Here is a 13,136-nt window from a genome sequence, read left to right on the forward strand (position 1 = left end):
AAGTGGATTATTGGCTCTCGAGCGCATAAACAATGGCATGTGGGTCTGGGCCTTTGTTTGTTTGCCTAGTGTAAAGCGTTTAAGAACACTCCACTCACGACTGTGCGGCTTTTGCATAATGAGCAAAAAGGCGCTAATGTAATCGGCACTCGAAAACGCTGTTAGAACTAGACCTTATTAAGAAATATGATAAGGCAGATTAACAGAGTGGTTTCGTATAACACACAAGTGTGCCATAATAGTCAGGAAAAGTAGGGAAATTTTCCTAAGAGTTAGCACAAGGAAAATCGCGGAAAATCTTTAGTCAGTACAGCAACCTTTTCGAATTTCCACATGCGCATGCCTGTGAGAAAGATTTTCCCAACAGGACTTCGGCCGTCGCTCGGGACTTTTCCTTTTGGCCAGCACGAATGGCAAGCATTCGGCAAGGATGGAAGATTTTCGGAGCGGCAGCGACGCCGGCAGAATAACGGTAAACGACCGGAGCGGTACGATGTGTTGACTATTTGTGAGGCGGACGAAGGCGCTTCGCTTTCAGTTTGAATTGTGTCCTCGTTAAGAAAGGATATTCGTTACATTGTTGTTAAGTTGTTATTATAATTTCACAAACAAACCAACCAACCAACCAAAAGCAAACCGAAAGCCAACTGCTCGCTAAAGAGAATTCAAAATAAAAACCGAAAAGTAAGAAAAAGCGAGAAAAAGGAAAATCCAGCAATCGACGAAGTGATACAAACGAAAGCCGAACAAACGAAAAACTAACTAAGAATTAAATAAAATATAAATTTGCAAAAATAAATATTAAAGCTTGGAAATAAACGAAAATACATAAAAATCAATTATATGCTTATTTAGTAAAAATCTCTTTAGTTTAATTGTGCTGGCTGTTTTAGTGTTTCAAAAAGATATATGATTTGGTGTTTCTGGTTTTTCAAAAGACTTTTGTTGCATAAACGTTCCAAGTGTTTCGAACTTAAAAAATTTGTGTGAATCGGAATTTAATAAGTGTGATTTAGAGGCAGGATTTTTTTTCGTATAGCTTTTAAAAGTCCCTTAAACTTTGGAAATGATTTTTCTAGAAAATCTATTTGAGTTGTGCATTTTTGAAAACGCCTAACCCGTTTTGAGTTCCTTGGCTCCGTTGTCACCCAGGCGAGCATCGATTTTGGCCATATTTACATAGCCAGCCAGAACGCTTTTTGCGTGCATGTATTTTGTTGTGCCTGTTGTGTTTTTGGCCATATCCACATTATGTACAACTACAGGCGTCTGGCACTTCGGCTTGTGGGCCACATAAACCGACAACGAGCAGCCAATAAATGCTGCCTGCCTGCCGACTGGGTTCCTATATAAAAAGGACACTGCAGCTGTGTGTGATTCATACTCTCATACACACTCGCACACACACAGAAGTACACTCGCCCGCCGGAATAAAAATGAAGGGAATGCTGGGTGTCGTATGTATTTTGTATTTTTGGTGTGGCCCTTGCACTCGTCCTGGTTTTTTGTTCGTTTTATCCTTGCGGCCGCGAGTGCTTCCGTGTGTCCTGGGCCCCCAAATAAACATAAAAATATAAGTTTATATTTATATTTATACATAGCATTTGTCTGTCCGTCCGTCCCTCCGCCTGACTGTCCTCCTCGTGCGCGAGATATAAAAACCGGAAGCGTCTGATCCTGACACTTGCCAACACTTGGGGCGTACAGGGTGTCAGGACTTGCTTTGTTTGGGCTGCTGGGAATGCCATCTTTCGGGGTCCTGTCGTAAAAGCCCAGCTCGGTTCCTTGTGCGTGTTTTTTGGCACTTGTATTCCGCTGCTTTTATTATTATTGTTATAATTTTTTTTTCGCCTGGGAGCTGACTGAGCTGGCTGAGCTGTCTGTTTCTGCTTTTGGCACTTAGACATTGCGTTACGCGCATAACTTTTTATTTTTTGTTGGCTCATGTTTCGCTTTGTATGCGAATGCCGGAGCACACAAATCGTAAAATATTAAATTTAATTTTTCAAATGATGTGTGAATGGCTTAGTCTTGATATATGATAATGGTTGTGCGCGCTGCCAATAAAAACAGGGCGAGTCGTCAGTTTTATTTACTTTTCTTATGCTTCGAAGGACTTTGATCACACTAGCAGCCAGGCGAAGTTAATTATCCTTGTTTGTTCGTTTGTACTTATGATTTACAGCTTGCGGAATAATTTCATTTTTCGTTTGCAAATATTTCGTCAAGCTAAAGAAATGTGTGCTTTAATATTTCCATAGAAAAATATAACCAAGGGAATCCGCTTGCCTTGAGTGCTGGGGATTCTGCCTGGAAACATAATTCAAAAACCAAATGAACTTTTCGAAAACAAAATTCATTGGTCTGTGATAAGTGAAGGTCAAGCAAAGAGGAAATTTTTTATAAAAACTAAAAATCTAAAACCAACCACAAACAACACGAAGCGGAACAAACGTCAAGGAAAACCACAAAAAAGGCAGCATTTTCCAAATTAGCAAAATTGTAGAAATTATTTAATGCATCAAATCGTTTGACCAAACAACAAGCAGCAGCATCACAACAACGCTGCGGTTTCACACAAAAAGGCGGCCATTCAAATAAAAACCCGAACGTAGCCAAATTATAACACAATTTATTTATATCATCAACTGCAAGGCGCCAGGCACTTCATTAAGCATTAAAGCGAGCTGCGTTTAACCGCAGAACGTGCAAATTTCGCACCGCAAAAGTACCAGCACCACTGAGCCAGCCGGAAAATGTTGGCCATGCCCACGCTGATGATGCCAGCCACCGCCCAGATGACGCTCAGCGCCGCCCACGGAAAGCCCTACGAGACAAAGCTGCTGGCCATCCACCAGACGCACCTCCAGCAGCAGCAGCAGCAACAGGCACCCGCCCCCCCGCAGCAGCAGCAGCAGGTGCAGCAGTCGCAGCAGCAGGCACCCAACGGCAAGCAGCAGTCGCAGCAGATGACCATTGTCACCACCCAGCAGCAGCAGCAACAGCAGCATCCCCAGTCGCAGTCGCCGCACCAGCAGCAGCAGTCGCAGCAGCAGGCCGCCGCAGCAGCCGCCGCTGCAGCCGCAGCAGCCCACCATCAGCAGCAGCAGGCGGTGGCCGCCGCAGTCTGTGCCGCCCAGCAGCAGGCGGTGGTGGTGCAGCAGCAGCAGCAGTACCAGATCCACTCGCAGCAGCAGTCGCCGCAGCAGCAGCAGGTGCTCTGCATCTCGCCCAAGCAGGGTAAGCCAAAGAATCAGCTAATATTTCGAATGGAATCTCCACCCTTTCTGCATCATTATGTTCTAAGACTAATGGCAGCATTAATATTAGTGCTTCCTGTGCGTAATTGTCATAATCGATATGTTGATGGGCCAGCTAATAAATTCGTACCTCAAAACTGGGCAGCTCCCTTGACGATTCCCTGATGGATGAACGTTACCCATTGAGGTGTGGGCTCGTCCCATTTGTTTACGAGGACCACCAACACTTTGGGCACTTATCGATTGGCTTTTATTGCCTGCCTACGCCTATGGCCGTACTCCATGCCCAGTCCCAGTCCCAATTTGAGTCGCAGGTCCATACAAATTTCACGAGTTTTACGAGCAGCTTGAGCTGTTCAAGTAATGCTTTTTATGGTCTTCGTCGTAAAAGTCGGCCAAGCCTCTAATAGCTGTCTAATGTTATTTGGCCCCAGAACGAGGGCCGCGTGTTTGTCAAAGTTTACGTTTTCACTTAGCCTCTAAATATAAAGAAAAGCAGCCCACACACATCCACCTATCGGTATCACTATCACAATTATAGAAGCAAAGGTGTTTGTCTGCCTTTGTTGCCCAGCTAAGTCAAATAGAAATCAATTTGAAATTATTGACAATTTCCACAGTGGCATTGGCTCAGTCAATCGACTCGACGCGATTCGATTCGATTTGATTTTGATTTGGACTCCCTGATTCTTCGATTTTGTCATAGTTGGCATTCTGACTAAACGAAAGGCAAACACACTCGTGGCAAAAGCAAACAGACGGCGTGGGTGGCAATGTAAATACCAGGATGGGGCGTGGCACTTGTCTGTCTGCTGCTCTTGTTTCTTCGCTTCTTTTTTTTTTGTAGACTCACAGTCAGAGGAAAAAGTGCAAGACAAGACGAGCCCGTGAAGTGCGGCGGACAACGCGGCGTATACGTAACATTTAAACGCACGTCCACACTTGACCAGCTTTTCCGAGACAGGGAATTGAAAATCGAACTGGCGAACTGTGGAGCTGTGCAGCTGTAGTGGGAACTGTGGAAAGAAAAGTTTCTTTCGCAAGTTCGCTGGCGTTGCTTTGCGGCAAATTTGTTTTTAAATTTGCCGAGTGTCTGTCGAAATTTTCAATTGAATCCGTTGTTGGATGCAGAAACAAATTGCCAAAAGCGAACGACGACACAAGAATGTGCAACTCGAAAGTCGTAAGCAAACAGACAAAGGCAGCGTTGAATTTGGCTTATAAAGTGGCTACTCTTTTTGTCTGAGTGTCGCAACCGGCAAATGTCGTCCTTTGTTAAGGACGGTAAGGACGTTGACTGATGCGTTGGCACAGCTGCCAAGTAGCCTGGCCATTGTTGTGCTCCCAGTTTTCTTTTTTGATTTTTTTCCCTTGGCTTCGGTGGGCCAACTTTAAACAGGTGATCGATTTTTCACTTTGTCGCCATGGCGCTTTTCGCGTTGGCCGAGCGAAAATTTAATAAAATGTGGCGGGTCGAAATTTAATCCGCTTGCAGGCGGCTTGCGACACCTATCGTATATTAAATATGGCATATTTAAATTATAAAATAAAGTGAAATAAAATTGAGCGCGCCGAGCTGGGCAGATTATGCCTGAATTTGAAGCCCATTTAGCTGTTGCCGCTGCCATAATGCAAATTATTTATATTATTTTATCTACCAATTTTTTCCTAGCTCTCCATCGATTTGCATATTCATGTTCCTGGCTGCAGCGATAGTTTTTGCACACTCTTGCGCCTGAATGTAATTGAATAAATAAGCATATTAAATGTTTACCGACAGCCAACATACATTTTTTATAATTACAGCTTAAGCTGGGCTCCTTTTTGCTGGGCAGACCTTGAATATATTGGAAAACACTATAAATTCCGTTGGCGAAGCCATTAAGAGCCACGTAATTAGGCTGATGAATTCAGAGACGCAATTCGGAATAACAATTGGGGGGCGGGAAAGCACCCTTAAAGTGGAGAATAAATTCAGTTCGGCGTCTGCCGCTGAGTTAATGCATTTTCCGCTTCCATAGGCAGACACAAAGACCGATTCGTGTGCAAAAGTCGAATGTCCTTTGGCTGCTACTGCTGCTACTGCTGCTCCCTAATGATAATGATGATGATGATTACGATTATTATTGGCAGGCAGTGCATTGCATGCCGAGTGCATTTTGTCAACCTGCTCAGTGCTCACTGCTCGCTAACTCATCGCCCATTATCGTCATTATTGTGGCCGTTAAGTACGTTTGCCGCCATTATCATTCCGCAATGTCCTGGCGTGTCCTTGCTTGCAGTTATTATGCTTTAAATATGCCAGCTGCGTGCTACGTATATCTTGGGCATTTTTTTCTGCCACAACGCCTCGTCGTTGCAGCTGCTCAATGGTTTTTAAAATTGAAAACTATATATCAATTGTGCCTAGGCCAAGGGGATAGTTTGTCGTCTGGACCGGAGGCATTGGCATTGCCATCGCCATCTCGTCCTTTGTCTGGCTCCGTTATTTCCACCCAGCTTCTGCGAGCTGCTCTGCTTTCTCCTTATGGGCTTTCATTTATTTGCTATTAACCTGTCATTGTTCATTTTTATTATTGTGTGGTTTTTATGCTCGCTTTTTGCGCTTTGTCCTCGCCATTTGTTGTTGCAATCGTGTCTCGCGGCATTTTCTTACACGTGTATGTGTGGCTGTTATATGTGTGTGTGCAATAAATTGTTATTATCGCCGCGTTGCAGCATGTCGTCGTCGTCCTTTTGGAAGGACCTCGCCTTGTCCTCCGCAGACCATGCCGAAAGATTTATAACTTTTATTATTATTGAAGCTTATTTGCCGCTTTATCTGGCGCCCCCGACTTTGGTTCACAGCTCAGCCATAGTTTACGACTGGAAAATCAATCATACGCCATGTTTGACGCCAAGCCAAGTCAGCCGACCATCACCTGCCAGTTTGCAGAAGGAAATGGAGTCCCCAGGGATACCCCTTTGTTTTCCCCGGTTGTCAACGTCGTTTTGTATTAATTTTTCACCGCCACCCGACACTCATTGATGTTGGCTGTCATTAATGTCTTTGCCCTGCTGTCCATTCGCTGTCCACTTTGGCAGCGACTTTGTCTGGCTGCCAGGAAGGTGCTGGAATGCAGCAAAGAATACCCAATACCCAAGGATGCACTCGCAAAAATTGCACTTCGATAAAAGAAAAATTTCTTTAAATCTTTAAAAATTGGTAAGACAGGTTGTGTCGGAAGTTTACACACCTATTAAAGCTTTTCATAATATATGATGATCCATATAAGTTAACCATTAGTAGGTGGCTTTGCACTTTTCTCCGTGTGACAGGATATAGAATACAACATATGGCATCCCATATACATAGTGGAGAATGGGACATTTCTTTACGGGCTGCTCTCTTAATTCAGTGGGCGGTGCAAGTGGGCAATGGATTAGTATTCCAAGTGACGTCCAGCGGCTGATGCCTTGTTATTAAGTGGACGCTGCAGTTCCACTTCCACATGCAACCGGCTGGACAGAGGGAAAACTTTTTAACAAACGTCACTCCTGTCCAGAGCTCCCTGGCATTCCGCCTGATTTTCCGCCTCGCTTTCCTCCTCCTTTCTTGGCTCCTTTGCTTTTGTTTTTTTGCTAAATGCCAGCAAACAACAAAAGCAGCATAAGGCAGTTTGGACAGCCGGGATGAGCATACAACTACGTAGCTAATACTTTAGCAGCCGGATTAGGTTCAATTGGAGCGGGCAGCGGGATGAAGCGGAGAACGGGGCGTAGAAAAAGAGACATCCCGGCTGGAAAAAAATCTCAAGCCCACACACACACACACTCACCAACACTCACATGCAACAAGGACTAAAAGAGAAAAGGAGAAAGGAATAAAAACTGTTGTAGCAGGCATTAAAGTTTAAACGTTGGTAAATTCCTACAGCTTCCGCTTTGTTGGACTTCATGACAGTCACAGCGGGGACAATGGACCGCTTGACTGGACAAGGCCAGGTGGTGGCGGTGAAGGCGGTGGAGGGGTGGGGCAGGCGAGGTCCTGTGGTCTGGTCAGGTGCGTCGTGTGCGTGATGGGTGCAAATTAAAGGACGATTACAAATATCGATCAAGTAGCCTTTGAAGGCGAGCCAAGGCAGTAAGTCGAATATCGTGTAACATCTTTGTCTTCTCTTGTATGCGGGAAAACCGAGCTGGGAATGATTAAAAGCTTTAATGTTCTTTAGTTTAAGTCATAAGGGGATAGCAGACCTTTAAACCATCATGTATTCCGATATCAAAAACTTTTTAAGGACCCCATGCAGCTTTGTTTCCGCACAATATCCCAGTGACCGCTGGCTCTCAGTCGAGTCTGCCAAAAAGCACATAAAACGTGAATACTTTCCCCAGGAGCGGCGTTGCACTCTTTTGTGCGCTGCAGTCGCAGATAAAAATGTTTGGCGGGCCATCATAACACGCACATGCACAAATACAAGCTCATATGGTGGCAGCATTGTGCTTGTTATCCTGCGGGCACAGCATCCACATGCGCATCCCAGTGCTCGTAATTTCGCAATCGTCAATCATGATCAATGTTTTATACACAGCATTTTAAATGTCCGCCAGACTCACATGCAAAATGTCTGGTCCTCTTCCTGTTTGGAAAAATCGATGCCGTTGAGCCGTTCCGTCTGGCAGCGGCTTTAAAGTCCGCTTGGGTTGGGTCTGAGGTCAGCCGGGGGTCAGCTGGGCAGCCATTTTGCCAACCGGGTGGCTGGGCGCCTTTGTCTTTGTCTTTGGCGCCTGTTTGGAGGCTGTCGCAGCCACAGGAACTGGACGCAGCAACAGAAACATGCCATGTCCGTGGCACCGGGCACAATGCAGCCAGCAGTCAACGCATTTGACAATGTCAGCCGGGTAGGCATGGTTACCATTCAGTTTTGGCTTAAAGGGGCTTCCCTTGGGGATCTATGATGAGCTTGGGGGTGCTGCAGATGGAGTTGAAAGTTCAATGGGCATGTTGGCAATGGGAATATTTAACTTATTTCTGGCTACCGTAATTTAGTCAATTTTAATTTAATTCTCGTCCCAACTTTACCAGCACTTTTTTGACCCCTTTTGAAACAGCCCCAACCAATACACCCCTGTTTGCCTTCGGCTGCTGCTTGTGTTGGCCATGCGATGGTGCTATCTTGGTCATCCTCCGGCCATGACCATCGTCAACAGGATTCTCCTCGAATGACTAACAGCAGCTGCGGTGCCTGACGTCAACTGAGGCAGAGACAGAGGCAGCGACCGCACAAAAGCCACAAAGCCACATCCGTCTGTGCGCCGCTTGGGTCACTCGCTGCTCTGCTCCTGGGTCGTGGCATGGCCTTTTGTTCTGCAGCTGCCGCGTGACCAGCCAAACAAGCAGCACCACCCCAGCGCCAACCCAGCACCACCCACTGCTCCTCCATGCTCCCCTGACTTTGTGGCATCCGCGACACTTCCCCGTTCGCTGATTTGTATATTTCGTGGCAGCATAATTTATTGATTGAGTGTTTGGCCAGTCCACAGCAACCACCCTGTGCCGCACAACCAGCAAACCACACGCCACCAGGCCACCCATGACCCTGCACCACCTTGCGCACCCACCCACTTTCAATTCCGACTTTCAATTGTCATTGCGAATATTTCAGCTCGTTCTTTTTGCAGCGTTTTGTTTTGCTGGCCCTGTCGGTTTGATTTTGTCAGCTACGCTTTGTTGCGCTTTTCGCCAGCTCCGTCTGTCCCGCTTTTCCTGATTTTCCACGCTTTTCCCCATCTTCATTCCCGTTAACTGGGTTTTTGCATCCAAACTAACACCAACCGCCGATCCACCGACTTCGCTGAAAATTTAAATTGGTTTGTTTTGTACTGCGGCGGTTTCTGGTGCACTGGCAGAAAAGTGCCACCATTTCAACATTAAGTTAATTATCAAATTGTTAAATTTTATATTTATTGCTGTCCAAATATTTAAAGGTATGGAGTAAAAAAGTGATGCATATATTCAGACTATATTTGATGCTAAGGGAATTCTTTTAGTCTGTTTAATGGCATTTGCATAATTGACATAAAAGGACACTTTTCCCAGTGTCGTACTGCCACTGTTTCCAACAGCGCTGCCATAAAATTGCAAATTGCAATTCGCTGGCAGGTCTTGGTCTTTTTCCACTTCCCTCCCCGGACTTTTCCGCCCGCTTTTCCCCGCACTCAAGATGTCTGGCAGACATCAGCGTCATGTTGCGCATCGTTGACAAAGTTACGAGAAACTGTGGTAAATTTTATTTGAATTTCCAATGCATCTGCTGCCGCTTTCCTCCCTTTTCCCCCCAGCACCAAACAGCAGCTGCTCGTTGCGGTTGGCAAGCGTTGATGAATGGAATGCAGTTAGCACCCGAAAAGCATGGAGCTTTCTTTTGATTTCACTGCTTCGTGCCCTGCTCTCCCCTCGCTATCATTCTGTATTTTAGCCACCAATTAATCATGGCCCTGGGCAATCACTTTCTGCTTCATTAATGATCGCAGCCAGCCGCAAAAGATAAGCCCTGGCAGAGCAATTTTTAATCATAATGGGATCTCGGATCCGGGGCTCATCCCCAGTGCCATGTCAAACTTGTTGAGGCCGTTTGGAGCCGAGGAGCCAGCCCGCATCATCGGTGGTATTGGAGGCCGAGGGCCAAGACAAAGACAACATGTCGAACAAGAAGGGAGGTGGCACGCTTTAATGATAACAATAAAACAGCTCACACAGCGCGCGGAGGCATCAATGTCACACATGAGGAGCGGGAAATGCGGAAAAGCACCAGCACAACTTTCAACTTTTACAGCAGGGCAACAAAAATGAAAGCATGAGGGTGTTTTTTCATTTGTTTTTCTTTTTTTTTGAAAAATTGCCACACCAGCAGCAGCAGGAGGAGCAGCTTCTGCGTTAAATCAAAAAATTATATAGTCATATAGTCGGGCGCACACACACACACATTGGCGACATGAGCAACACATGGCCCGGAACAGGAGCAACATGCTCGGTATTTAGGTGCGGGCCCACTGCGAGTGATAAAGGCGATAAGGATGGCAAGGAAAAGCCACGGCTGGCAGAAATTAATTTATAATAGGCATCCTTTACGAGATGACAAGGCTGCTGAATGAGATAATGGCATCAAAAGGCGTGGCTCGTCGGGATTTGTGGCCCGAACCGGTCTCGCATGTTTGGCAAATAACGAAATTACTTAACGCTGGAAAATGGGATGGCGCTTGTAAGCTGTTGCTAATAAATATTTAAAAATGTTTGTGTGCAAAATGGGAAAATGTGATTTAGAGCAAAGGAAGAGAGGGAAGAACTTCCCTAGTCAACTGGCAATTAATTATGCAAGTCGAGACGCGGCAAATGGCAAATGACGTGGTCGAAAGGTTGGTCAGTGAACCCAGGAGCGCCTAATTTGGGTTTTATACCTGTCTCGTCTAACGCTATCTCTCCAGCAGATCCTGTCATTAACTGTCGCTCATCGGCATTAGCTCACTAGAGCAGCACAAACACCATGAATCCTTGGATCCAAACTGATGGCTGATACAGGGCGCGCGCAATAAAGTGTATTTTATGGGCAAATTATGTTTATTAGTGTGTCAAAATGTCAACCTTATGCACGACAAAATACGTATTAAAAAGCACATATAAAAATGAAATATGAAGCCTCAGACACAGGGCCATAAAAGTATGGCTTTTTCGGCAGCCAATTTCGAGAGTAAGGTAATTTCGGAGCACCAGCTTAAGGGAACCGCAAGCCACACAACAAAGTGCCGGTCAAAGGGCGGCAAAGGCCAAAGGGCGAAAAAGGACGAGATGCAGGACGAGACTGCAGGCATTGTAATTCGGCCTTGTCCGTTGTCTACATTGTGGCAGCAGATATAATTCGATTTGCTAGCTATTCCCAACCCGCACGAGCACACGATTCGAATATGAAAATGAAAATCATCGTAAAATTTCTTCAAGAGAAAAACCTTGAGCGATCACTGAAAGTAATGTGCAGCAACGTTAGTAAATTACTTGCAGAAAGTTATCATAAGCATAAATACAGGTTGTTATTTAACTTACAGCTCCTTAAATTATAGAGTGGTCTATGGTTTTATTCTCATGATTATTGGCAGACTTTTGTTGCCAAATGCACACTCTTGATTCTGTTTTTCCAAGTGTAAGCCAACGAACCGGGCAGCAACAAACAGATTACAACAATGGGCGGGCAACATTGTTGCATCAGAGAACGCGCCGCGATGCATGCTAAAAGTAATGCACAATGACAAACGCTCGTCCCAAACCACCACCATTACCACCACCACTACCACGGCTACCACCACTGGCACCGTGGCACCACCGAATCCGGCTAAAAACCCCCGGGGCGAGTGCCACAAAGACTGGGCCAGCATATAAAAATAGTGGCTGGCAAGATGGAGGAGGAGCGAGTGCCTTTGCCTTTGCTTTTGCCCCTGCGATTGCGATTGCAGCCCACGCAGGATGGCCAACGCGCATGACGCGCTCCTCCAACCGCCGCAAACTCACTGGCTGTTCCGCTGACCCACCGCCCCACCAGGAGCCACCAGGAACCGCCGAGAAGCGCCCCGACCACCCAACCGCCCACCAGCGGAAGCTGACGAAATGTTGCCGATGAGCATTGCTAACGATGTGGGCAAGAACAACACAACGCCTACGAGGACGAAGCGATGACGATGACGAGGACAAAGCCAGGACGAAAGCAGGACGAAGTCGGCAGCAACAAAATTGCAGCTAGCCACTTTCTTCCTGGGCGGGAATTGCATTATCTGTTGCGTTTTTATTTGCCGTCTATGTCTGTGTCTATGTCTTTGTTGCTATTTTCTATTTTCCAGCTTCGGCTGCCTTCATTTTCCGCCCACTTTTTGTTTTTGGCCCGCTCGTTGCTCGTCGTCGGCGGTTGGGCGTAAAACTTTTAAATTAGAAATTTTTGTTAGTTGCAGCAATCGAGGGTGGGGTAGGGCAAAAGTGAAGTGTTGGGACGCCAGCACTCAATAGTTTTTTACACTTTGTTAGGCGGTTAGTTTTTGTTGCGCAGCTCTTGTTGTTCTTTTTATTTTGTATTTTTTGTGTGTTCCTAGTTGTGCGCTGCATTGTGGTTTCCATTGGCACTCGACAGTTGCTATTAATTTTTAATTTTTTCTTTCGGCTTTGCCTTCTGCGTTTTTTTTTCCCTTGTGAGGTCAAAGTTTTAATGCAATTTCGGCGTGGGTGTTGAATAAGGAACAGCCTAAATGATTTGAAAACCATCAACGGCTTATGGGTATATGATGAATTTAAAGGGAGAGATTGTGGATTTTATTCCTTTCTGTTACCTCTTTTTTGCTAACAATAAAACCCATTAACATTGTGCGCCCACAAAAGTAGGCAATACTTTCTGTGGGCTTCCTTTGTGCGCCACCCCCGTCAACTAGTTATTGCCTATTTGCCCAGGTCTGGAGTTCAACAAAAGATGAGGTGATTGAAATTTCGCTCCACAAAAGAAAAAGCAAGAAAGCCAGAGATAATTTCAGCAATAGGCGTCACCTAATGGCATTCCGCAAATTGTTTGTTGAATTCACAGGCAAGGGCAAACGCCTGTCAAAACGACTGAGATTCAGGACTTCGGGACTTATTTCCTCCTTTCAGCCCGCCCCTCGTCCTGATGGAATGGCATAAAAAAGGTTGTCATGCTGCCAAGAAGCGGCGAAGACGATGACAAAAAACAACAACTTAATACCCAGCTGATGCCTATTAAGCACAGCATTTGTGGCACCAGCAACACCCGCCACCCACGAGTCGAATCCCACCCACTGTGCAGCGCTGCGTGTGTCTTGCTCTGATTTTGTGGCTGTGATATTTTCATT

At 45.8% G+C, this 13,136-nt stretch overlaps 1 protein-coding gene across 3 annotated transcripts in view; it reads left to right on the plus strand.

The window, feature by feature from the left end:
• LOC117144405 (polyadenylate-binding protein RBP45) overlaps positions 1–13,136 on the plus strand; it is a 54,157-nt gene that overhangs the window by 15,890 nt on the left and 25,131 nt on the right. For 2 of the 3 annotated variants that reach the window (XM_033309543.1, XM_033309541.1), the window contains exons 1-2: positions 557–684; positions 2,262–3,240. The exons of the other annotated variant lie outside the window; for it this stretch is intronic. In XM_033309543.1, coding sequence (XP_033165434.1) covers positions 2,757–3,240 — 484 coding nt within the window. In that variant the 5' untranslated portion in view covers positions 557–684; positions 2,262–2,756. Of the gene's footprint in view, positions 1–556; positions 685–2,261; positions 3,241–13,136 lie in introns of those variants that run through there. 3 annotated transcript variants of the gene reach the window in all.

This window comes from Drosophila mauritiana, chromosome 3R (genome assembly GCF_004382145.1).
Source record: "Drosophila mauritiana strain mau12 chromosome 3R, ASM438214v1, whole genome shotgun sequence".
Classification (NCBI taxonomy): Eukaryota; Metazoa; Arthropoda; class Insecta; order Diptera; family Drosophilidae; genus Drosophila; species Drosophila mauritiana.